Source organism: Megalobrama amblycephala, linkage group LG7, assembly GCF_018812025.1.
Source record: "Megalobrama amblycephala isolate DHTTF-2021 linkage group LG7, ASM1881202v1, whole genome shotgun sequence".
NCBI classification, from domain to species: Eukaryota; Metazoa; Chordata; class Actinopteri; order Cypriniformes; family Xenocyprididae; genus Megalobrama; species Megalobrama amblycephala.
The window spans coordinates 49,322,976-49,350,078 of NC_063050.1; the positions used below are offsets into that span (position 1 = coordinate 49,322,976).

At 37.4% G+C, this 27,103-nt stretch overlaps 1 protein-coding gene across 4 annotated transcripts in view; it reads left to right on the top strand.

The window, feature by feature from the left end:
• The window catches only part of radil (Ras association and DIL domains), a 28,666-nt gene extending 18,566 nt beyond the window's left edge, over nt 1-10,100 (top strand). For 3 of the 4 annotated variants that reach the window (XM_048197962.1, XM_048197961.1, XM_048197964.1), the window contains 7 exons: nt 766-938; nt 1,329-1,479; nt 1,570-1,760; nt 3,378-3,795; nt 6,839-6,978; nt 9,429-9,568; nt 9,708-10,100. In XM_048197962.1, the coding sequence (XP_048053919.1) occupies nt 766-938; nt 1,329-1,479; nt 1,570-1,760; nt 3,378-3,795; nt 6,839-6,978; nt 9,429-9,568; nt 9,708-9,807 (1,313 nt within the window). In that variant the 3' untranslated portion in view covers nt 9,808-10,100. The remainder of the gene's footprint in view (nt 1-765; nt 939-1,328; nt 1,480-1,569; nt 1,761-3,377; nt 3,796-6,838; nt 6,979-9,428; nt 9,569-9,707) is intronic. The other variant, XM_048197963.1, reaches the window with a different exon arrangement.
• The last annotated feature ends 17,003 nt before the right edge of the window (nt 10,101-27,103 follow it).

Consider the following 27,103-nt stretch of genomic DNA (forward strand, 5'->3'; position numbering starts at 1 on the left):
TCAAAAATACAGTAAAAATAGTGAAATATTATTACAATTTAAAATACCTGTTTTCTATGTGAATATATAGTAAAATGTAATTTATATCCAGTGATCAAAGCTGAATTTTCAGCATCATTACTCCAGTCTTCAGTGTCACATGATCCTTCTGAAATCATTCTGATATGATGATTTGCTGCTCAAGAAACATTTCTGATTATTATCAATGTTGGAAATAGTTGTACTGCTTCATATTTTTGTGGAAAAACCTTGATACATTTTATTTTTCAGGATTCTTTGATGAATAGAGAGTTTAAATGAACAACATTTATTTGAATTATAATCCTTTTTAACAGTATAAATGTGTTTTCTGTCACAATTTAATGCATCCTTGCTGAATAAGCGTAGTAATTTATTACAAAAAAAAAACTTTTGGATGGTAGTGAATATTCAAATTTGATATATTTCATGACCATTTTTTTTTTTGTATTGCATGTTGCAAAACTATCACCAGTTTTCCTTTTTTAAAGGGCAGTGCGACACGTGTACATGTGTGCATTACTCATGGTCAGGAGAAGATTATTTCCCCAGACACCCATAATCCTCTTTATGTCATAACAGACAGAGGATCAGAGCTGGTCTTACACACAAACACCCACTTAAACTCACACAAGTGTGAAGAGAGATTTAAACTCTTTATTTTAATTATGTACAATAATTAAGTCTTATTACCACAATAGGCTATATCATGATTCTGAAACAGGGTTTGTTGTGATATGTTCTTAGGCCCCGCACGCGGCTGGTTTCAGCGTTCCCGTGTCCTGCAGATCCAGGCCAGTGTGAAGATGCTGCTGGACTGGGCTAAAGGGGCGGGGCATAATCATCTCGCACAGAAATTCTTTGCCAAGTTCTGTAGTGCAGTGAGCATCCTGGCCACGCCCCCACAACAGCTTTCACAGGTAACGCAGGGAAGACAGGTGTGTTGGGATGCTGTTTACACAAGTTTTGTGTACCTATGAAAAGTTGCGATAGTCTTTGCTTCTCTATTGTGATGCGTATCTGAGTGAAATGCTTCTCAGACATTGAAGGGCGGGGCTTGGTTTTGTCTGTTGGTAATTGATTGGATGGTTGTGGTTTTCTATTGGTGGATCTCATGTGAGTGACAGGTTGCCCCGCCCTCATCATGAGAGAAGAGAAGAGATGTCACTGCGAGAGAGAGGGGAAGATATTCTAATTAAAGATTACAGGGGCACATGAATTTATAAAACTACTACTAGCATTACCAACCAACACAAATCCCCATACTGAGGACATTAAACGCTCTTTTGTATGTGTGTTTTTGACTATAGATGAGTTGGAAAGCTTTGTGTGCCGAGCATCCATCCCTGAAGCCTGTCCAGCTACACAGAATCCTCACACAGTACCAGCTCATGGCTGAACTCGGCCCTTTACCAATCTGGCAACCCAGCAGTGAAGATGAGGCCTATATCTACAGAACAGGTAGGTATATGAATGGGAATTACTCACAATGTTATTTCCAGAGACGTTTTGTATGCCAGTGTACATTGTGAATGTGTGTCTTTTCAAAAGTTGATCTACTGGAGAGTTTTGAGAACCACCCTCCTATTGTGCTGCCGAGTGCTGGATTTAAGGTGGACCTGGAGAGTGATTGTGTGGAGGACAGTATATACCGCCAGCTGCTTTACGTTCGTCACTTCCTGTGGGGTCTTCGCACCAAGACCCATCCTTCTAATGGCTGCGCAGACCGGCAGGAAGCCCAGGTAAAATATATTTAAAAATACAATTTATTCCTGTGATAACAAATCTTTTGTAACAATGTAGATGTCTTTACTGTCACTTTTAACCAGTATATATATATATATATATATATATATATATATATATATATATATATATATATATATATATATTCAATCAAAGTCATTCTTAAAAATGAACAGCTTAAGGACTGGAGCTTACCACACTAAGATTTAAATTCTAGACATGAGATTCATTCTTAATCTGATTACAAGATTAGCTGTGTAATTACGAGCTGCTGGCTAAATTATGGACCATGTGTGAGTCAGGCTACAAAAACACTACAAATTTTCTGGTGTTGCAACATTGTTTAACGATTATCCAAGGCTTATTTCATTGTTTATTTGTTTTTGTGTTTAGTTTAATTGCCATATGACATTATTCAAGCAGTTGAAATCAGCAAAATGCACATCCCTATTACAGACCTTTTAACAAGAAACCTTTCTTTTTATAATATCGGGGGTTAATAAAAATGTTAAGTTAATAAAATTTCTACAATGTATTATGGGTTTCCAGCAGAGGGCAGCCAGTCATATTAATTTATATGGTAGTGACCATATTAATACATCTTGGCTGAAAATTTTATACAAAGCAGCTTACCCTAGTGCCATTTTTACCTTTGGTGTTAGTTGGTTTTGTTTAGTTTTTGTCTGGGTTTTGTTGGTTTTTGTCTGTTTTTTCATTGTTTTTCATCTGTTTTTTGTTAGTTTTCACCTGGATTTTGGTTTTGAGTGGTTTTTGCTTTGTTTTTGTCTGTTTTTTTGTTTTGTTTTGTTTCTATGTGGTTTTTGGTTATTTTGGTCAGGTTTTTGGTGATTTTTGTCAGATTTTAGTTTGGTTGTTGGTAGTTTCTAGTGCCTACCACTAATCCTGTTCAGGTAAAAAAAATAAAAAAAAAATAATAATAAATACATTTTTAAAATTATATGCTTCATCTCATCATAGCATTCCATCTATATACGGCAACACTCAAAAAATTAAGCCTTTTTTAAGATATATGCATTTCAATTAATAGTAAAATTCCATCAAATTGAACTGAATAATCTTTATGTAAAAAAGATTTAAGGATTATTCAATTATTCAATTAAAATATGTAAGAATAATTCATTTTTTTTTTTTTTTTTTGAGCAGCATTTAAATTTAAATTCGGCATAAAATAGAAGTTGCGATAGTCTTTTAAAAGTAAAGATAAAGAAGTAAAGTAAAGAAGTCTTTTAAGAGTTAAATGGCTTCTTGATCAAGAAAAAATGTAGGGCGGGGCTTGATTTTGTCCATGGGGATTTGATTGGATGGTTGGATGGCTGTGGTTTGCTATTGGTCGATCTCATGTGCGTGACATGTCATCATTGAAGGGTTTTTTGATTAAAAATTAAATTGACACATGAATTAAAAAAATAATGATGTGCACAGATAAATCATTTATATTAAACAAATAGGACTTGTCAATTTTGATTTCTTGGTGACTTTAAAGGAATAACTGACATGTTTGACCTTGAAATTGTTGATTTGTTTTCCAAGGGTTGTCAACTTATGCTTTGCTCTTTTGATATTAATAAATGATGATAAATTCTGATCTCCAGCGTGACCCTTCTCAGCCTCACTCCAATTCACATCCAGCACCTCCTTTGCGTGGGGAGGGAGAAGGGGAGGTGCGGGGCACCTCCGCGGGGCTCGGAGGAAGAGGAGAGGGAGCGGGAGCCGAGGAACGACCCCGAGACAAGCCACCACACAGCATTCACCACAGAAACGGGACCAGCATCCGTTACGCCAACCAAACCCAAGCGACAGACTCTTCCTGTATACTGACTCCACCAAACACGCCCCTCTATCCGGAACACACGTATATACACTCCAACACACAGTCCAATCCAGTCCACTACTCTGAGCATGCTTCACAAGAGCACACACATACACACTCTCACACAAAGTCCAATGGTTGCATGCGTTCAACTCCAGAGCACAAGAAAATCAATGGCTTCATCAGCAATGGCATTGAAGGCAAGTCCAAAACGCCTTTTGGGTCGTGGATGTGTGTGTTCTTTCTGCTAGATTTTGTCTTTTAGGTCATTCCTGTAATGCAGTACTTTCTGTTTCTATTCAACTGATATAATACCACAAAACACCTCAGAATTCCTTAAATCCAATACTAATACTAACTTTATTCGTTCATAATATATATATATATATATATATATATATATATATATATATATATATATATATATAAAAAACAAACCCAACTATTGGGTTTAAAAATGTAATTTAAAAATATAAACCAACAGTTGTCCATATTTGACCCAAAACTGGGTTCGAGTCCTGCTTAGAGCAGGCGGTTCGAACAGGAGGGGTTACTTTGGGGTTACTTTGGTGCCGTGACCCGGATGGGAGTGAGATTTAGGGGGATGAGTGTAACGGACGTAGGCTAGTAAGAGCTGTGTGTGTAAACCTCACTTCCCTGATCTCAAGAGGTGAGCTAGCGACTGATGGTAGAGACTGCGGTCTTTAACCTCTTTGTTAGAGCGCCTGACTCCCATGCCGGCGGACCCAGGTTTGAGTCCCACTTATAGTGGGCGAATCGAACAGGAGGGGTTACATTGGTGCTGTGACCCGGATGGGAGTGGGGTTTAGGGGTTGAGTATTACGGACATAGGACAGTAAGAGCTGTGCGTGTAAACCTCACTTCCCTGAACTCAAGAGGCAAGCTAGAGGCTGACGCTAGAGATTGCAGTCTTTAGCTTCCTTGTTAGAGCGCCCGACTCCCATGCCGGTGTACCCGGGTTTGAGTCCCACTTAGAGCGAGCGGTTCGAACAGGAGGAGTTACATTGGTGCCATGACCCGGATGGGAGTCAGGTTTAGTGGGGTGAGTGTAATGGACGTTGGCCGGTAAAAGCTGTGTGTGTAAATCTCACTCCCCTGAACTCAAGAGGCACGCTAGAGACTGACGGTAGAGACTGCTGTCTTTAGCCTCTTTGTTAGAGCCCCCGACTCCCATGCCGGCGGACCCGGGTTTGAGTCCCACTTAGAGTGGGTGATTCGAACAGGAGGGGTTACATTGGTGCCGTGACCCGGATGGGATTGAGGTTTAGGGGGTGAGTATTACGGACATAGACCAGTAAGAGCTGTGCGTGTAAACCTCACTCCCCTGAACTCAAGAGGCACGCTAGAGACTGACGCTAGAGACTGACGCTAGAGATTGACGCTAGAGACTGCAGTCTTTAGCTTCCTTGTTAGAGCGCCTGACTCCCATACCGGTGTACCCGGGTTTGAGTCCCACTTAGAGTGAGCGGTTCGAACAGGAGGAGTTACATTGGTGCCATGACCCAGATAGGAGTCAGGTTTAGTGGGGTGAGTGTAACGGACGTTGGCCGGTAAAAGCTGTGTGTGTAAATCTCACTCCCCTGATCTTAAGAGGCGCTCTAGCGACTGACGGTAGAGACTGTGGTCTTTAGCTTCCTTGTTAGAGCGCCCGACTCCCATGCCGGTGTACCCGGGTTTGAGTCCCACTGAGAGTGGGTGATTCGAACAGGAGGGGTTACATTGGTGCCGTGACCCAGATGGGATTGAGGTTTAAGGGGTGAGTGTTACAGATGTAGGCCAGTAAGAGCATGTAGCATGTAAACCTCACTCCCTTGAACTCAAGAGGCATGATAGTGACTGATGCTAGAGACTGATCCTAGAGACTGTGGTCTTTAGCTTTCTTGTTAGAGCGCTCGACTCCCATGTCGACGGACCCGGGTTTGAGTCCCACTTAGAGCGAGCGGTTCGAACAGAGGGAGTTACATTGGTGCCGTGACCCGGATGGGAATGGGGTTTAGGGGGTATGTTACGGACGTTGGCCAGTAAGAGCTGTGCGTGTAAATCTCACTCCTTTGATCTCAAGAGGTGCTCTAACGACTGGCGGTAGAGACTGTGGTTTTTAGCCTCTTTGTTAGAGCCCCCGACTCCCATGCCAGCGGACCCGGGTTTGAGTCCCACTTAGAGCGGGCGATTCGAACAGGAGAGGTTACAGTGGTGCCGTGACCAAGATGTGAATGGGGTTTAGGGGGTGAGTGTTACGGATGTAGGCCAGTAAGAGCTGTGCATGTAAACCTCACTCCCCTGAACTCAAGAGGCACGCTAGAGACTGATGTTAGAGACTGATGCTAGAGACTGCGGTCTTTAGCTTTCTTGTTAGAGCGCCCGACTCCCATGCCGGTATACCTGGGTTTGAGTCCCACTTAGAGCGGGCGATTCGAACAGGAGAGGTTACATTGGTGCCGTGACCCGGATGGGAATGGGGTTTAGGGGGTGAGTGTTATGGACGTAAGCCAGTAAGAGCTGTGCATGTAAACCTCACTCCCCTGAACTCAAGAGGCACGCTAGAGACTGATGTTAGAGACTGATGCTAGAGACTGATGCTAGAGACTGCAGTCTTTAGCTTTCTTGTTAGAGCGCCCGACTCCCATGCCAGCGGACCCGGGTTTGAGTCCCACTTAGAGCGGGAAACAACCCAGCATTTTTTAGAAGTGTGTATATATCACTCCTCTATTAACTAATTGTGATACTGAGATTAGATGATATTAAAATATTAAAACAATATCAAATATGATATTAAAAATATTATTTCATTATTTTATCCAACTGGGACACAATGACATGAAATGAAATGACATGAGGACATGAAAATGTACTGTGTAGTAGGAATGAACCTGTTGGCGTCTGCACGTAAGTTTTGGTTATTCAACAACAGACATGTAATCATGTCTGATTTGTGTACATTGGTTTTATTTCACATGAATGAGTTTATGTGTGAATACATGTGTTTATTTCATATAAACATATGCACAGAGTTCTGTGTGTATAGTTCTGTCAGTATTGTGTGTGTTTACTCTTTGCATCATTTAATAACTTTGTTCGCATGTGCAGCAGATGCATTTGGCCGTTGTGAACATTGATTTTGTTTATTGGCCCAACTTCGGAGTCTGTGTGTAGATGTGTGTGTCTGTCAAATGAGCACTGAGTCTTGTGTGTGTTTGTTTGTTTGTCCCTGCCCCACTCCAGGCCCTTTGAGTGGTTGTGGTTTTCCTTTCCCTGTCCCTGTCTCTCATCTGGGCCCAAACTCTGATGATATCTGTTCCGTCTTTGTAGTGGATCTGGATAAAGGACCGTACGGCCTGGGAATGGGACTTATCGATGGACTTGTGAGTCATTGTTCTATGCCCATAACCATAACATATTTGCTCCAAAACCTAGACAGTGTATTGCAACATATGGAAAAGTGCCTCCTACATTTTTCAAAGCTCTAAAAAATAAAAAATAAAAAACGTACCTATACATGGGCAACAATTCACTCCAGTTTCCAGCTGAAATGAACACTACACATAAAACATCCAACTTTTATTCCTTTTCACACAAATTATCATTACAGGGGCAGATTTTAGATTGGATAAAGCCAGGTTCCTTTTACAAAACTATGTTATGATCTGAAACATTTTTACCATAGTGCACAAGCTAGCTTTAAAAGCATAAAGACCACAGCATAAAGGTGCACAGTTGAACGCACAGCCTTGCAAAGTATACTTCATTTCACTCTTATGAGTACATAGGCATCAACGCATGCACAGTTTTGAGCAATCTCTCGCCACGAGTTACAACCCATGTAAACATCTTTGTATTCTTTCATGGTAGAGTTGCACAAATGAGGGTACTTTCTAACCTCTTCACACAATCTCTCATCTGTGTAGGTCTCCGTTGTCGCTGTAGCTTGCATGTGTCATGAGAAATCGAGTCCTCCAGGAATCAGGTCTCTTTCAGTAATCAGTAATTTTAAGTGATATAAATCATAATGTCAATCTCATTAAATCATAAACACAGGAATTATAATCAGGCATTAAAAATACTACCCCTTTCCTAGGGCGGACTTAATTTCTCACCACACCAGTGCCTGCTTCTCAGTGTGCATACTATCCATTCTAAATAGTGTGTGGCGTTAGTAATATTTAAAGGTGCCCTAGAACTTTTTTTAAAAAGATGTAATATAAGTCTAAGGTGTCCCCTGAATGTGTCTGTGAAGTTTCAGCTCAAAATACCCCATAGATTTTTTTTTTAATTCATTTTTTAACTGCCTATTTTGGGGCATCATTATAAATGAGCCAATTCAGGGCTACTGGCCCTTTAATTCTCGTGCTCCACGCCCACGGAGCTCGCCCTTGCCTTGAACAGTGCTAATATAACCCTCAAAATGGATCTTTACAAAGTGTTCGTCATGCATGCGGCATGCATGCGTAGGATTATGTGAGTATTGTATACTTTTATATTGTTTACATTTGATTCTGAATGAATTTGAGGCTGTGCTCCGTGGCTAACGGCTAATGCTACACTGCTGGAGAGATTTATAAAGAATGAAGTTGTGTTTATGCATTATACAGACTGCAAGTGTTTAATAATGAAAATAGCGACGGCTGTTGTCTCCGTGAATACAGTAAGAAACGATGGTAACTTTAACCACATTTAACAGCACATTAGCAACATGCTAACGAAACATTTAGAAAGACAATTTACAAATATCACTAAAAATATCATGATATCATGGATCATGTCAGTTATTATTGCTCCATCTGCCATTTTTCGCTATTGTTCTTGCTTGCTTACCTAGTCTGTTGATTCACCTGTGCACAGATCCAGACGTTACTGGCTGCCCTTGTCTAATGCCTTTCATAATGTTGGGAACATGGGCTGGCATATGCAAATATTGGGGCGTACACCCCGACTGTTACGTAACAGTCGGTGTTATGTTGAGATTCGCCTGTTCTTCGGAGGTCTTTTAAACAATTGAGATTTATATAAGAAGGAAACAATGGAGTTTGAGACTCACTGTATGTCATTTCCATGTACTGAACTCTTGTTATTCAACTATGCCAAGATAAATTAAATTTTTCATTCGAGGGCACCTTTAATACTATTTAGGGCAGATAGGGTTGATAGTATGCACATTGGGATGCAGGGAGTCTGTTCTGTTTATGCAGTTTTTCTTCGACTAACTTGTGAATCGACGCCCCAGAGCACAGCTGCCACCTTGTGGATAAACTAATTACTGCAAAAAATTAAATGCGCATGTGCGACAAAGTATGCTCAGTTACAAAAATATAGAGGTCTGCGTACAATATGCACATACTCCAAAGTATACTTCGGCCAACCACGTCTGCGCACCGTCCGCATGCCGTAATTTTCATCATCAGAGGGTCCGTGGACATTCGCACACCTAGTCTGCGTGCAGCCCAATTTTTGAGCCCGCGTGGACTGTCAGCGCATGTGCAAGTGATTTAGGCACTTGAAAAGAATCGTCCAGTAGATATATAGTATACTTTAAAAGGCTCAACTGTGCAAGAGACAGAGCAGAACATGGAAAATGAAGTATACACGGGCTTTGAAAAGTGAAGTATATTTGGGCTTAAGATCCCACTTCTTCAGAGCGTCTCCAAAGCCATGCCTCCTTCAAAACACATAAACGCGTACAGTAGGGCAGTAGGGAGCATACAATAACACAAATTTCTGATTCATATCATGAGCTTTAATAAAAACAAGCCTGATGGAACTGATATTTTCTGTTTTAAAAAGAAGCAAAAACTTTTCTCTTTCTCTGTATATACAGCACACCCCTCTGAACTCCCCTGGAATCTACATCAGGACACTGATTCCAGATGGACCGGCTGCTGCAGATGGGCGACTTTGCATTGGTGACAGAATCCTGGCAGTGAATGGGACCAGTCTCATTGGAGCAGACTATCAGAGGTTTGGGCTCTATATAGGCAGCAACACCATCAGCAATCAAATATATACCATGACATTTTCACCAGGCATGATCCTTGGCAATGAAAAATGTGTTCTGTTAACTCTGACATTTGAATCCTGCTGTGTCCGTCTCTCACAGTGCTGTGGATTTGATTCGTCTGGGTGGAGGACGGCTCCGGTTTCTTGTCGCCAAATCAGATCTTGAAGTATCAGAGAAGATCAGTGCCTCTTCCTGCTGAGAGAGAGGCTGCAAGTGTGACCCTCTACCTAAACGAAATATGAGGAGGACGGCGAGTCCTTCTTTCCGAGACCGGAGAACAAGCACACTATAGGACCTCTCAGCGACGACAGCTCTCTATCTCAGCCCTGTACAATACTGCACTCTTTCTCATTCAGAACGACAGTTTGACACCTCTGTCTGTCTTTACCTCTTAGCCAATCTGGTTTTGTCAAAGAATATTGAAGGGGAAGGTATTTGTGCACATGATCTGACTGATACTGTAGAAAGAAAATAATATTCCTATGATGGCAGACATGAAAGGTGACGAGTGTTTTTCTTTTTTTAAAGATGGTTAATTTTCTCAAGAAAACAAAAACAATTTCAAAGGCCTCACTATTACAAATATCTTATCTTTCGTGGTTGATAAAAACATTTGAGACATAAATTTCATTTTTTTTCTGATAAAATCTCTACATAAACAAAGGTTCTCTATTTCAAATTGATAGTAAACAAAATTTGGCTCAAATACTTGATGTTTTCCTTGTTGAACATATCTATATATACTGAACAATTGCACTTAACAAAACCAATTTCAAGAGCCTCATTTCATGGTGCAACTCTTTCTTTCTTTTTTTAATTCTCAGTTTCCCATGTTAGCAGTACTCACAATGGCAACAACTTTAAGTTCACTAACTCACAAACTGCATATATATAGCATTTATTACTTTCAAAATGATAAAGTGTTAATATACTACATAGAATTCATAATATAAGCTGCTTTGTTTATATTTAAAAGGACATAACTGCACAAGTTTTTGAATACAGAAAAAAAAGTGTTTATTTTTTCCATTATTTCATGTTTGTACTAAATCTGTATTGCAATATTTCATAAATGCATTTTTTTTTTCTGAGTTGAACTTGTATTTGGAAGATTTATATGGTAATATACCTTGCTATTAAATTAACGTTGAGAAGTCAAATTCCACTTGAGTATCTTAATGCGACAGAAAACGCTGACTACAACATTGACCAGGAGAGGGCGCCAAAATACTGCAGGTGTGTTGGACAAAACAGCACATGAATCAGTTCTACTAAGGTTGAAAATGGAAGACTGGAGCATCTGTTTTCGCAAAACAACTATTCAATTAGTTTTAAAAAATCTGATACAAATATGAAGTCAAGTCATTAGACACTGTGTTTGTTTATGGGGTTACAATTGTAGGCTAATACAATGAAGACGAACAATTTATGTCCAGCAGAGGGCAGTATTGTCCCACAGTTTGGTCGAAGTTTCTGACCCCTCTGAGGTAGGCCCACGTTTTCACCTCAGGCGATTTTGACTTTAAATGTCGAGCCACGAAGTGCATCGTTTGTTTTTAGGCCTAATTGAAATATCGAACATTATATCAGACTTTATAAACAGACTTAAGCAAAGTTTGAGAGGAATTTAAGGGTTATTCAAGCGAGGGAAATGCTTTTAGGAATATTGATTCAGTTATTAGCCTATATTGCTAATCGCATCGATGCTTTGTTCTGAATGCGAGAATCAATTACTGGATCCACTGATCTAGAGTTTAGGAGTATAAAAAGAAATGTGGAGACAGGGATGTGGTGGCAAAAACTTAATTTGATGCTCTGCAGACAGTCATGGGAAGTCAACAACTCATTTCCGCGAATCGGTTCTTTCGAACAGTTCATTTCAAAGAATCAGTTAAAACCCGTTCAACTATTTTTTTACGTTATGGCGTAATTAAACCACCATGTGAAATCTTTGACATTTCTAGTTGACATGCTGAAACTTTCTAAGTCTTGTGTAGAAGACACTGCGTATAAAATTGTATTAATTAGGCTATTATGTATTAACATGGGTTTTTGTTGCAGCTAATTGTATATTTGCCGTCATGAACCAAATAATTCATTTAGAACCTAAATATGATTTGCAGTTACACTGAAGAATAATTAAAAAGTTTTTATAAACTTTACGTATTAATAAAATGCTAGCCTATTTATTAAAATTAACTCCATTTCGTGATATTTTTGGTTATTGTTAAAAACAAAACATAAAAATAAAACATGTTTAAATCGTTAGTCATTTTTAAGCAGTGGTGTAATGTAACGAAGTAATAATACTTTGTTACAGTACTTAAGTTTTTTTTTTTTTTTTGGAGAATCTGTACTTTATTTAAGTTTTTATATTTCTGTCAACTTTTACTTTTATTCCACAACAATTTCTAAATAAAATGTATACTTTTACTCCGATACATTTTCCCAAAGCATTTTCGTTACTTACTACAAAATAAAGGCGGAAGAACACAGACTGCAAGCAAGCATGTGCAAACAAGTGCCGCACAACCATGGTTGATTTCATTTTCCGGGTTGTGTCCGTTGCTGGAGCGGCTGAGAAGAGTGCGTTGTCATTATACAGTACGAGAGCGACCTCTAGAGGCGAAATAAAAACTATCACCAATGCTTCGTAGAGTTTGTTTTGACACGTGAGGTGAGGCTGCGCGCTGCACAGAGCGGGACACTTCAAAAACGGACAACAAAACGGTATGTTACACAGTGTATACTACAGTACATGTTTTCATATCATTATAAAGTAATTAGTTCGTTGAGTAGATGCTGCATTATTGGAGAACAGTGGTATGTTTGCCGTCGAGGCTGAGAGGATGCTAACATTAGTACCTCAAGCGGTTAAAACAGTGTGACAAAAACACCAACTGTTTAATGTTACGATTGTTAATATTAATTTGCATTAGTTTATATCCATTTGTTCGCTGTTGTGCATTCATTATCCAGCGAAGTTGCATATTTAAACTGTATTCTCATCATGCAGCGACAGAAACATAACAAATCAGAAATGTATTCGATTTCAGTTCTTTTTTTATCGGCACTGTAACATATTTTCATTAGATAATCATCACGTTTTCTAAAATAGAGGCAAATAATGTGTGAAAGTATACATATAATAGACCCATGCTATGCCTTTGTGTGTAAAGATGGCAATTTTTAAGCAAAACTGTTTGGATTTAGATGAAATGGTAACACTACAATAAGAGTCCATTTGTAACATTAAATAAGGTTAATAAAAGTATTGTTTATTTTTAATTTCAACATTTACATTTTAACATTTTAAAGTTGTCTATTACATTAGTTATAATGCACTATGAATTAACATGAATGATCAATGCATAATTAATATATTAGTATTTTAAAAATTACAATAAACATTTAGCCATTTTTTAATTCAAAGAAACAAAATGTAAGAAAGAGTTAAAACAACACAATCTTGCTGCTCAAACTGTGTATAGAACAATTCTTAATAATTTTTTTTTTGCTCCTTTTGTATTTAACGTTTACTTGTACTTTTACTTTCAATACGTTTAATATATATAAAAAAATACTTTTCGTACTTAAGTAGATACAAAAAAATATCACATACTTTAAAACTTTTACTCAAGTAACATTCTAAACAGTGACTTTGACTTCTACCAAAGTCATTTTCTGGTAAGATATCTATACTTTTACTCAAGTATGGTTTTCGAGTACTTTATACACCACTGTTTTTAAGTAGACCTAGCCTATGTTTTACTAGCCTATGTAATATTTTGTTACTCTACAGCCCTCTGTCTACACTACAAATGCTTTTACTATCAGTTCACTCGGTTCTCGGCTCATTACGAGTCGGTTCTCGGTTCAGTGAGTTGTTGACTCGAGAACCGATTGAGTAGGCTATAAAAGCCTAATGAGCGAATCCCTCAAGCCGTTTCACCTGATTCATTGAAAAGATTCGAATTCGAAAAGATTCATTAATGAATCAGACATTGTGATCGCAAATCAGACACTTATGAAGTTCCATGATGGTGAGTGCTGTTTAGGATGCAGTAGACACTAGCTTTGGAGACGCAGCCTACCTCAGCAGCACTGACAGGTGTAAGATTAACTTTGTTAGGCGCGGGCGCGTCCGTGCGCGACAAATTAAATTAATGGAACAAATTTCCCCCGTAATTAAGATAAAAATTCGTGTCAGCTATAACCTTGCCCAGCGCTAATTATGTACAAATGATTTATCATCTGTTTCGGTCGGAATATTAATCTTCAGCTCGTTGCAAAGCGCGGCTTGTGTTAAGAGATGAGGCTTGATTAACACTGACAGGTCTAGTAACTGCTCTCTCCCTCGCCTCAATTAACAGATAGTGGATGCGCAGGCAAGCAGAACCCTATTCTGAATCTGCAGTGACTAAAATACCCGAGCTTTCAAACACAGCTGCAAAACGAACTCCTTGTTATGGACCCGATTCGACTGGACGCCATATTTAATTTTCCGCACATGAAAACGAGGCGGTGAGGGAGAAGACGTAGCCTGTGTTCAATGTTTAATCATTAAACTTACATTCAGGAAAATTTAAAATACATCTTTTTATATATATAAAAAATATCTGGTGATAAAATACTAGCCTACTCTGGAAAAGGCTGGCTCGTTTTTATCATTGAAAAATCAAATATGGCGTCTCTGAATAGTGCATTGCAGACGTATTTGTTTAAACACTCGCTTCTTATTCTGACATTTATGAGGATATTTTATTCTCTAAACTTAATTTAAATCATACTTTCTAGTAGTCCATCTCTTCTCCACTGTTTACTCATTGTCCCTGATATATTAGGCTAATATTAGCCATTTCAGTGCACGTTTTTCTTACTATCGCTCTATTTTTTTTCTTCTGAAGGCAATTTGCGAGGTTAAGAAATACATCATGCTATACCTGTATCATCACAACGGTGTTGATACAGAGTGACAGGGACACTAAGCTGCTTTATAGCAATGGATGGGCTTGCAAACTGTATCGTCCATCATGTAAAATGAGCAGCAAAGTCAGGACATAGTTGGCATTAGCTCATTAGTTTATCAACTAGGCTGCAGACAACACATGTAAACCCAGTAACCTTGAACAAGCTAAAATGTGTTGCATCAACACATTCAGACAATCCTGGTCTATTATGGCTTAATGAGTGAAAATATAGAGTTATGTTTCTGATGACTTAAAGGCAGTTGAATAAAGGTATTTTTTCCCAATATTATGTGTATTAAGGTAAGTTTTAGGTCTATTTTCCATATAGCAGCCAATAAGAGAGGTTGATGATCAAGCAGGACCAAGGTCTTATAATGGTGGATCAGTCCGAGGTAGGTGCCGAGAGGGAGATTTATTCAGGGGCACTGACATTTGCTCTATATATTGCTGATAACAGTGAAGACCCTGGAAACTGCACACAGCAGCAGATGATGAATGGAGCGTCTGACCGTAATCACTTATCGTTTCAGGCTCTTCTTCTCCTCCTCCTTCTCCTCCTCTATGTGACAGGAGTACCATCTCCGTTTTACCTCTTCCTGACTAAATATTCATTGTCTCTTCAAGATCTCCTTATCTTGGCAGCAATGAATCTCACAAGCATTTTGAACCATAATGTCTTGAAGCAGGAATTCATTTGGGAGTTGGAAACAATACTGAAGGATTTTGGGTCAGTGTATGTAAGGAAAATAATAATGTTACGACTGTGCACATGGTGGACATCATATTTGATGGGGTTTTTTTTGACAAATGGCGGCAACTACAAAGTCAATGTGAGATTGGTCATCATGCCAGTGAGAGAGTGTTTGTTTTTGACCAAAACAGTAGTGATATTGATATTTCTGTATGTTATTTTATTCTTGCTATTTTAATTAATGCTTTTATTATTTTATCTTTTGAATTTTGAAAAGCCATTAAATGTGCCAATCGTGCTCACAGAAAGCCGCGTCTCTCAGCATGCGATCGCAAATTCAGTTCTCTTTCGCGTCTTATTGCACTTGAATAGTCAAATTCACATGCAATTATGTCAAAATGCCCATCGTGTGCAGTATTCATGTAAACACCGCCGGTGTGGTGAGAAATCAAGTTTGTTTAAAATGCGTTATTATGACCATGAAATTGCATGGTTCATATACTAGTATATAACTGAAGCTATAGGTTGTGAAATCACAATTCTCGTTCTTACTGTTTTTAGTTAGCTTATACACTAGCATAACATACATCTACCTGATTGCTAGCTTATTAGGTATGTTTTTTTGCTTCCAATATAGTTCCCAATTACATGTTTCAAATTAATGATGTTTCTGTGTACTTAGCATGATAATTAATTTATTAAAACTTTTGATAGTAATATTATATACCATACCACATTGCTATTATTGTGTAAAATTAATATTAAATTACTTTCACAGAACATAGTATGTTGCAACAATCCTTATCCTTATAAAAAAATAAAATAAATTAGGCATGGTTGTGTTTCCAGTTTGTTTTATTATGCAATACATAGCCATTGATTTTATATTTCAAGCATATTTTTTGTGCACTTGGTATAATAAACATCATACAATAGTGAAATATGTTATAGTCAAGACATCACGATAACTTTTTCTCACTTTCTCATGACACCGGTTTTGTCCAATGCTATCTCATGACCAATTTGTACGTATTTTACGAGGTGGCTGATTCTTACGAATTCGTATGACCTCACTCGTATGATTTCATATCATTTGTCTAAACCCCAGTGATGGGTAGGTTTAGGGGCGGGGTAAGAGGTAGGTAATTCGTACGAATTTGGCAACTCGTAAAATACGTACGATTTAACAAAAAACGTACGAATTCGAATTAGCCACCTCGTAAAATACATACAAATTGCCGTGAGATCCAGTTGTTTTGTCTCAAGTCAAAGTTGGGTGTAAACCAGATGCATCAGTATAATGGATCCGTGTCTTTGGTCTTAAAGTGACAGCAGCCTAATAAATCCACTGCTGCTCAAACAATAGAGAAAATAACTTACTGCTCTTGACTGAATAACTTTTTTTTAGCTTAAGAAGAATACATTTATATATATTCAAACAGTGAAGTCTATTTATACATTTGATTATTACATTTCTGTAATTCCAACTGTTAAATAAACCTATTGTACCTTTTTTTTTATTAATTAATAATAACAGAAATGAGATAAAATAACTATATCGTGATATATATTGTTATCGTGAAATAAGAATTTGGTCATATCACCCACCCCTACTGTAAGGGAACACTCATGATCAGGAGAGCAGACCTGTTCCCCGCAGAGGCTGAATAAATCCATTTTTAATGACAGTTGCTTGTAACTAATAATCTTCGCCGCAGCAGGTACGACGTAGCATATGGTTTGAGAAAGCTATAGGGATGATTGCTTCAGCCACTGGATGGGTTTTAGAGAAGCAGTACAGTTAGCAGGATACAGTCTTTGAGCACAAATACAAGTAATCATGATGCAGGCAGCAGTTTGAGGTTGACTGGAAAAGATGCCCCTCCCTCGATGATAACAGACCTCATCCTTTTCATTTTGCTGTATAGGATTACCTCAAAAACAAACCAAATAAAGCTTGCTGTGGATCAAGGCTACACACACATAAACAGTAATCAAGAATATATAAACATACTGATAACTGACGTAAGTTTTGTAAATTGGCTTTAAGGCAACTGAATAAGTATATTGCAGCCTGATTATATTCACAGTTGCACCATTTATATCTGAAATTCTATTTGACCATGGTTAAACCTAATCTGCAATGGCTTGTAAATGTACTGCCATCTATTCTGTATGTATCGGCCGTGTGGTTTGGTCTCCAAGAATGTTTGTTCTATCTCAAAGGGATTTTCACACTCCACCAGACACAAAATCTCTATAGATTCTCATTGAAATGGGAACCTGGAGGCTGGTGCTCTTCATTTACCACCACAACCCCCCTTCACTGCTTTCCCCCATATATACTTTCCCTCATAGTTTGAGGAATAGGAATCTCTTCCAGATGAAATGAAGGAACGACTTGACACAGTTCGCTTTAATGGGGTGACAAAATGAATCACGACTCCTCCAAGTATCCATCACGACCAAAAGGTGACCACAAATGATCTGTGAACCACTATATATTGATTACCCGTGTACTACAAGTGTCGGATTTAATGTTCAAAAGGGCGCCTTGGACAGCTGCAGCCTTAACTCTTCTTTGATAGATTTTAATGGTGAAATATTGATTTCTGTCTGGTCAAGGTCTACTGGTAGGGGCCAAAGTCATTTGTTGGGCAGAGCTGGACACCCGGTTTGCGAGTCACAATCAATCATGTTGGCACAGTGCGCCAAAAAGGGAAGAAAGGGAAGGAAAAAAAGTCTGTGGAAACGCGCGGACCAAAATACGATTCCCTCCCCGTACTAGTCTCGCGGCGGCACTCCTTTATCGTCGAGGAAATAAAAGGAAATATGAGCGCGATGTCAGTTTATTGAGTGGAGAGGCTCGGGCAAATTGCACATGACGTTGGGTATAGGTGGAGTGGCCCGTGAGTGAAAATGAAGGTGTGGAGAGAAAAAAGGAGAGAGACTATGTTTTATTTAAACATCCTTCGGGAGACTACAGGCTCAGGTAATCTGTTGTGTTACAACTCAGTGCCCCGTTCCCCTCCATCCGCCGCGATAACAGCGAGCGCCTAATAGGAACCCATCAATCACAATAAGCTTCCAATTTCGCCCGGTGTCTCTACACTCTCAGCCACTGTTTAACGTGCTCTAATAACGGTGATAACATACTTCTATAGCCGCAGATAGCGACCCGAGCTCATCCGAGAGGTCATTTACCTCGCGCAGATTAAACAGCGGTGAAGTCAGCATCTCTTTTAACTGGAGAATGTAATATACGAGGGACGAGAAGAGTGACGCAGAAGCCAAAAAAGTGTTGTATAAAAACAGAGAGTATCCTTGAGAGAGGGCAAAAGTACACAGATGGAAACGGGAGATCTGATTGTGATTATGTTGCTTACCTAATGATTTTTGCTCCACTGGTTTGCTCGATTGCACTGGTTGAGGAAAGGCAGTCTATTAGGGTGTCAAGGTAACTAGAATCGTCTTTAGCCCCTCTCTCTCTCGTCCTAACCCTGCGCGATGAGCCTCGATCCGCGGTGAGAAAGACCTACAAAAAGAGATAAATGCATAGTGGCTGCGGTAGTGGCGTGGTAATGAACATGCCACCTTTACCCGCGCGCTAATTACCCTACAGTCTCCATCCATGTGATGTGATGTTAGGTCAGCAAGTGAAAAGGCCTCGTATAATACGACATGTTTTTGTTTTGTTTTAACTGCAAAATGTCCTTAAGCAAGTGTTGGTAAGCCTAAGTCAAATGCATTTTACTAGCCTATAATTTGTACTATTTTATGTTAAATATGCGTATATGAGTTGGCGGGTGTTGTGCCAAATTCTGCCCCCGCCAAATTATGACCCCCCCCCCTAGTATTGGTAGGTTTAGGATTAGGTGTGGGGGAGGGGTGAGATTAGGCAATCAGGTAGCGACTTCAACAAGAGGGGTCATAATTTGGCAGGGAGTCGAAATTCGGCACAACACAGGTACTTAACCCGGTAAAATGAAAAAAGTATGCCTAATTGAGGCACCATTTTGGGTTCCGTTAGACTGTCAAACTGTTAGGCAACCAAAGAACTATTCCCAGCTACAAAACAGAACCTTGCAGGGAAATGTTTTCAGGTGCTCAACATTGAAATTCTTTGAGTGCACCAATGATATTTGAACTTGGAGGTTTTCCAAAGCTTTTTGTGGCAATCTCAGGAACCCCCAAATGGTGCCTATCTTTTAGTTTTTTACAGTGTATAGAAAGACAGCAAGCTTTCTGGAACTGTATCAGCAATCTTCTGGCACGGACTCTAAATGAACGCTGTGATTTAGTTTTCTACGTTTCTCTAAATCCCCAGGAGGTGGCGCACAGTCACTTATTTACAATTTGTCCTACACTTCTGTATCTTCATGAGAACTACAAGGTAACATGCTGCATTCAGCAGACAGTCGTATAGGCATAGACCGCGTGTCTAAGGAGAAACATGAATTTGAGTTGAAAAATCGCTTTGCTAATTTTTACTAGGTTTTCTATCAGATTTATACATGCTTATATTCTCACTTGACGCACAAAATTAGACTCTTTTTGAAAATTAATAGTTTGCGCATTGATTAACACAAATAAAATTGATAAATATGTGGACATTAAAATTTGCTTTTGATTATAAATGATAAATTGTAAAATTGTAGGATTTTTTTTATGCCAAAATGGAAAGATAAAAAAAGGCTTATTTGCAAAGCTTTAGAGTTTCAAATTAAGTTTTAAAATACGCTAAATTTAAGTAGGCTATAAATTGCTGATTAGTTAGAATATAGGGGCCTATATAGTACAAATTTCTGAATTATTAATTCACAGATATTGAAGTTTGTTTTAGCCTAGTTTTCTATAATTGATTAAAATGACATTAAAAATTATTTTGCAAAGTATTTTTTTCCCTATTTTTAACGTATCTTGAAAAGTGACAAATGTATTTCTTCACGCAGGCTGTCATATTTTCTTAGACAAGGATCTTAATATATATATATATTTTTTTTTTTAAAAAGCGCTTCATCATTCTGTAGCAAAAGCAATAAAAATTTAAGCGTCACAATTTTCAAAAGAGGGCGCGTGTAAAACTTTTAAACCAAACCTCAGTTTACACCATCTCGGCCATGTTAAGGTCTAATTATATCTCAGATAGACTGATCAAGCAGAAGAGAACTGTTTGTGTGGCCTTGCCTCAGGCACACACCGCCCTCTTCAGAGAATTTTACAAATGTCCTCACTTATTCACTTACGCTTAATCGTGTTGTTGGATTTTCTGCTCGTTTTATTTTCTTTCTTTTTTTGGCTTCGTGTCATGCATGGAATGGTGAGTTTGGGATGCGCATTTTTGCTTATATTAGTTTTACCATATTTTTCAAACTAAGCTGTAACTAGTTAACTTATTTATATTACAACTCGTTTTAGTAGGGTTAGTATTTATTAAACGTGCAATAGCATGCGTCATTTTGTAAACAAATATGAGTATGTAAAAGATGTTTATAATATAATAAAAATACATTAAATAATCTTTCCTTAAAATGCATTAAAGTAAATGAGAATAAACACTATCACGGAAATATAAAACATACATCTCTCATCTCCCTTATTGTTATGCTAATGAATCTGTTTGGCATTTAATTTAGAAATGAATACTATAAAATGAAATCACTGTATGGCATATAAAAAGCGCGCTCAGAATACCTCATTAACAGGCGGTGGAAAGATGGACTTCCTATTGCTGTCCTATTTCCATTGTAAACCTTCCTAATGCCATGGACCTGTCAGTCAACGATCTGATCATGACTCATGTTGTCTTACAGAACAATACAAGAGTCATGTTAGGTTCTCCCCCGACAGAGGTTTTCAGCTCTAGTTCATGGCAATCTCATTACATATTACAATTTAGCTAGTGATTATGCACCACAAAAAAGAAAGAAGAAAGAAAAGAATAAATCTTCCTATGTGTTAAATCAGTTCTTAAATAGAACATATATAATTAGAAAATAGTGTAATATTAAGACACACTTAAATTAAAATGCAAAGTAAACAGAATTTGTGTCATTAGATGTTGGTGCAGGTTCCAAAGTAAATTCTACATTTGCTGTGTTCTCGTATGTAACATAAATCTTGATATCTGTGTTTTGCAGCTTAATAGCATAAAGTTAAAGAAAAAAAAGTTGTGCCTGCTAAGCGGGTTCTACACATCAGTGTGAGGACTTTGTTTGGCAGAACAATGCTTGCAGTCACACTTGAGGAAGCTGATCGCTGTAGCATGGGTGCACCGGGAGGCCCAGAGCCTCAGAATCACTGGGATATCACACACACAGATGCTGCATAAATACAAGAACACACTCTGGAAAAAACATACAATGCTTACTAGATATTTAGATTTAAAGCTTTATACCAAAACATTCATTTGTAGTACAAATAGAGAAGGGAATCTAGAACAATTTAAATGTTACAAATAAAAATCCTTAAAAATAAAGGACTCATATCCAACTGTGAAATATCACACCAGTGAGAATCAAAATTATATTAAGTGTCTTTATTTAAATTAATCATTTGATACAATGCACTTATTGTGTAATCTACATATATGTTTTTACATTGCACTTCTACACTCTAAAAAAATGATGGGTTGTTTCAACCCATGTTTCAGTCAAATATAGACAAACCCAACATTAGTTTACATTTTCAAATTAAATTTTTAAACCCAATGGTTGGGTTTGTTCACATTTGCACCAAACATGGGTTGAAACAACCCAGCATTTTTTTAAGTGTATTTAAAAAAATAAAAAACCTGCATGTAATTACAGCTGTGATAAATTTATGTAATTACATCTATAATTACACAGTTGAGTGTTTACCCTTCTCTTACCCCTTAACCCACCCCTAAACCTAGCCGTACAATCTAAAAATGCTGGGTTGAAAACAATCCAAGTTGGGCTGAAAATGGACAAACACAGCGGTTGGGTTAAATGTTTGCCCAACCTGCTGGGTAGTTTTATTTAACTCAACTATTATTTAAAAATTACTATATTTCTTGCTTAAAATGAACCCAAAATATGTTGGAAATAGTGATTTTTAAACAATAGTTGAGTTAAATAAAACTACCCAGCAGGTTGGAGCTAACATTTAACCCAACCGCTGGCTTAAAACAACCCATTTGCTGGGTTTGTCTATTTTCAACCCAACTTGGGTTGTTTTCAACTCAGCATTTTTTTAGAATGTACCACTAAACCTGTCCTTAACCATATCACTCTAAAAAATGCTGGGTTGTTTCAACTCATGTTTGGGTCAAATATGGAAAAACCCAACCATTGGGTTAAAAATGAACACTCTAAAAAATGCTGGGTTAAAAGCCACTCAAGTTGGGTTGAAAATGGACAAACCCAGTGAATGGGTTGTTTTAACCCAGCAGTTGGGTTAAATGTTTGACCAACCTGCTGGGTAGTTTTATTTAACTCAACTATTGTTTAAAAATGACTATATTGCTCACTTCAAATGAGCCCAAAATTGTTGAAACACCTTTGCTGCTATTGAGGTGGGATACGAGTATACTCAAAAAAACAAAATGCTGGGTTGTTTCAACCCATGTTTGGGTCAGATATGGACAAATCCAGCTGTTGGGTTACATTGTTCAATTACATTTTAACCCAATATTTGGAAATGGTTGGAAAATATAGGTTGGAAATAAAAAATCAGACACATAATTACTAGAAGCAACAATAATAATCAAAAGGTGAAGCAATTTGATAAAAATATGGACAAACCCAACCATTGGGTTAAAAATGTTTGAAAAATGTAACCCAATGGCTGGATTTGTGCATATTTGACCCAAACATGGGTTGAATCAACCCAGCATGTTTTCGAGTGTACCCATATCCACCTCAATAGCAGCAAAATTGTTTCAACAGATTAATTGTACCTAAAATATTTTGTAAGAACGTAGTAGTTAAAGACACCTAAAATAAAGTGTGACCCAAACTTAATTGCTGATTAATGCTTAATGCTATCTGCAAAGTCCTTGTTATGTTTCATCATTATTTGCTTAGACGCATACAGTTATTTATGGCCGATGTCAACATTGCACTCGTGGACCAATATAGTATATATTAAGAAAATCCCCTAATCTTTTCTCCACACTCATGGTGGGATTCTGTGTATTTTGTTGTATATTTTTGGTTACTATTGCAGAGCAGGACAGCTGTGACCAAACTCTATCATATGTGGACCACATCCATCCTAATGGGGTTAGGGAGATGGAAACGGACAGTTAAAAGACAATGGATGGATTCAGCATTTAGTGCAAGCGAAGCATGTGGGATAGTCATTACAGCATGATTTGCAGTGTTGACATCCATATAACCTCTATGATGCTGCAGTCATGGAGGTCTAGTGAGGGAGTTAGATCAAAAACACAGGTCCTGGATGGATAATGTGAACCACTCCACTACCAGACTTTCTCAAACATCATTAAAGTTTTCAGACCGTGGGCCAAATGTAACCTTTTGGTGTATATCACTTTCTGAGGTATTACTGTACAGCATCTGTCCGGAGATTCTCTGCAGGGATTGTTTTTAGCACTTTCAGGCATTTATGTATTCCCATTGTAAAGATATTATGTACAAGCACTAAGATGACTTCAGTCAATATCAGTGATTAAACTTTTATTTGTATTTTATGCAATATGTGCTGTGGCTCTGCTCCCTAAGCATACATTTCAAGTTTTGTCATGGACGTTACGACTTCAGAAGTGACTGAAATTCAGAACAATCACCTGATTCGTCCTCTTGAGCACCAATAGAGAATACACTCTGCATATATATGACAAAAATTCAAGAAGTCCAAAGATTGATTATAATAATCCTATAGCTTTACCTGTTGATAAAGTTTATTTATTGACCAAATTCCCATGCCTATGAACAGTAAGGGTCTATGCTGGCCAATTTCTTAGAAGAAAAATGTGTATTTGCAATATATTGTGTATAAGGGCTTATATCAATGAGAGTGGGTTGCATTGTGTGTAGTATATTAAATTGATTGATGCTGGACAAGGTGCTTTAAGATGCTTGTGTTTTGTATTATAAGTTAGTTCAAGAACACATTTGGTAACACTTTATGGTTAAACTTTATTCTAAGGTGTCTGTGTTACAGTGTAATTAGACATTAAAGTACTGAATAATACGAATTAACTACCTGTACTTACTAGGGTTAGGATTAGGGTGTGGTTTAGGGTTAGTTGCATGCAATTATACACAATTAATTAGTAATTACTATAGAAAGTACACGTAACATGTAAGAAGGACATTGTTTTTACAGTACCTGTTGCACGTGTACATACTATGTACCTATTATAGTAAAAATACTGGGTTAAAAACAACCCAAGTTGGGATGAAAATGGACAAACCCAGTGATTGGGTTGTTTTAACCCAGTGGTTGGGTTAAAATGTTTGACCAACCTGCAGGGTAGTTTTATTTAACTCAAATATTGTTTAAAAATGATTGTATTGCTTGCTTAAAATGAACCCAAAGTATGTTTAAGTTTAGTGATGAAACAATAAACATTTATTAAATTGCTTATTAATTAATGTTAACCTTTTGATTATTATTGTTGCCTCTAGTAATTATGTGTCTGATTTTCAATTTCCAACCTATTTTTTGGGTTAATTTTAAATGTTGGGTTAAATAAAACTACCCAGCAGGTTGGTCAAACATTTAACCCAACCACTGGGTTAAAACAACCCAATCGCTGGGTTTGTCCATATTCAACCCAACTTGGGTTGGTTTCAACCCAGCATTTTTTAGAGTGATAATTGCAATATCTGGGTAATAACTACACTCTAAAAAATGTTTGGTTAAAAACAACCCAAGTTGGGTTGAAAATGGACAAACCCAGCAATTGGGTTGTTTTAACCCAGTGGTTGGGTTAAATGTTTGCCCAACCTGCTGGGTAGTTTTATTTAACCCAACTACTGATTAAAAATGACTATATGTCTGGCTTAAAATGAATCCAAAATAGGTGAGAAATTAAAAATCAGACACATAATTACTAGAGGCAACAATAATAATCAAAAGGTGTACATTTATTAATAAGCAATTTAATAAATGTTTATTGTTTATTATTCATTATCTTATTAATAAATGCTCATTTATTAAACATATTAATAAATGTTAATTTCCAGCATATTTTGGGTTCATTTTAAGCAAGCAATACAGTAATTTTTATACAACAGTTGAGTTAAATAAAACTACCCAGCACGTTGGGCAAACATTTAACCCAACCGCTGGGTTAAAACAACCCAATTGCTGGGTTAAAACAACCCAATTGCTGGGTTTGTCCATTTTCAACCCAACTTGGGTTGTTTTTAACCCAGCATTTTTTAGAGTGTAGGTACTAATCCTGAACCTTAACCTGCATAACCTTAACCCATGTTACTTTATATTAACCAGTACTTTCTTATGTAAGAACAGTGTAAGTACATGTAAGTCCACATACTGTAAGATAAAGTGCAACTATAAAATGTTACCCACTTTATTTGTGTCCTTGTTACAGGTTCTTATTATAGCAATAACAGTAAATTATGCATTACATGCAACTAACCCTAAACCAAACCATGTAAGTGCATACATGTTGTTAATTAATATTGTCAGTACTTAAATGTAGCCCTATAGTTACACTGTAACAAAGACACCTTAAAAAGGGGGAGTTAAACTTTATTTTAAGGTGTCTTTGTTACACTGTAATTATACATTTAAGTACCAAGTAATATTAAGTATCTACATGTACTTACTATAGGGTTGGGGATTGGTTTGGTTTAAGGTTAAGCATTATTTATAGTCACTACAGTAACTGCATGTAACATAAGTAACAATGACAATGTAAAAATAAAGTGTTACCAAAAATTCTATTTTATATTCTAAATTGACTACAGTGGAGCTTTTATTTTTTTGTTTAAGCACAGATCGTAACACATTATCTGATCAGAAAAGTAGAATTTACAACTTTGACTGTATTGCTGTATGTCAGTTGTTGACATTATCCTGCTATAACGATCAATTATGTTTGCACGGTTAAGTTGATTGCACATTTAACAGATTTCAAATTTGTATTTTGACTTTCTGTTTGCCGGAAGCTTGATTATTCAGATGGCGTGATTCCCTTCCGTCGTCACCGGGCCTGTTTTCGTGTGTTGTGGGTGGGTGGCGCCCCTCATGTTAGGGTTAATACGAGGGTAGTAGGCATCACAGGGAGGTTATCTTCCGTAAGCCACCGCCTACGGCTTTACTCGTCACCATTTACAGCCATTTAACCCTTAACCTGCAACACAGGGTCAGCTGACAGCTCCTAGAGAGAACACAAAATGGATTTATTCAGATGAGTCGCTCCTGCCTACTAGGAGCAATTGTTGAAATGATAGCTTTGAATATGTGTTTTTGATCAATTAAATTGAAATATATTTATTTTGCTTGTGAATTTTATTTAATATGAGATCACACTGCAAGAAACGGTGATTATTGTAGTTTTTTTTAATAGTTTTTTTTATAGTGCAATTGCATTATAAAATATAATATATATATAATATATATTATATATATTTATAATATATATATAAGTTATGATATATATATGCACACACGCATATGAATACATATGTATGTATATGTGTATATATATATTATATAAGTACTGATGTGTGTATATATATTTATATATAATATATGTATATATATTCATATGTATGTGCTCTCTCACACACACACACACACACACACACACATATATATATATATATATATATATATATATATATATATATATATATATATAGAATAATACT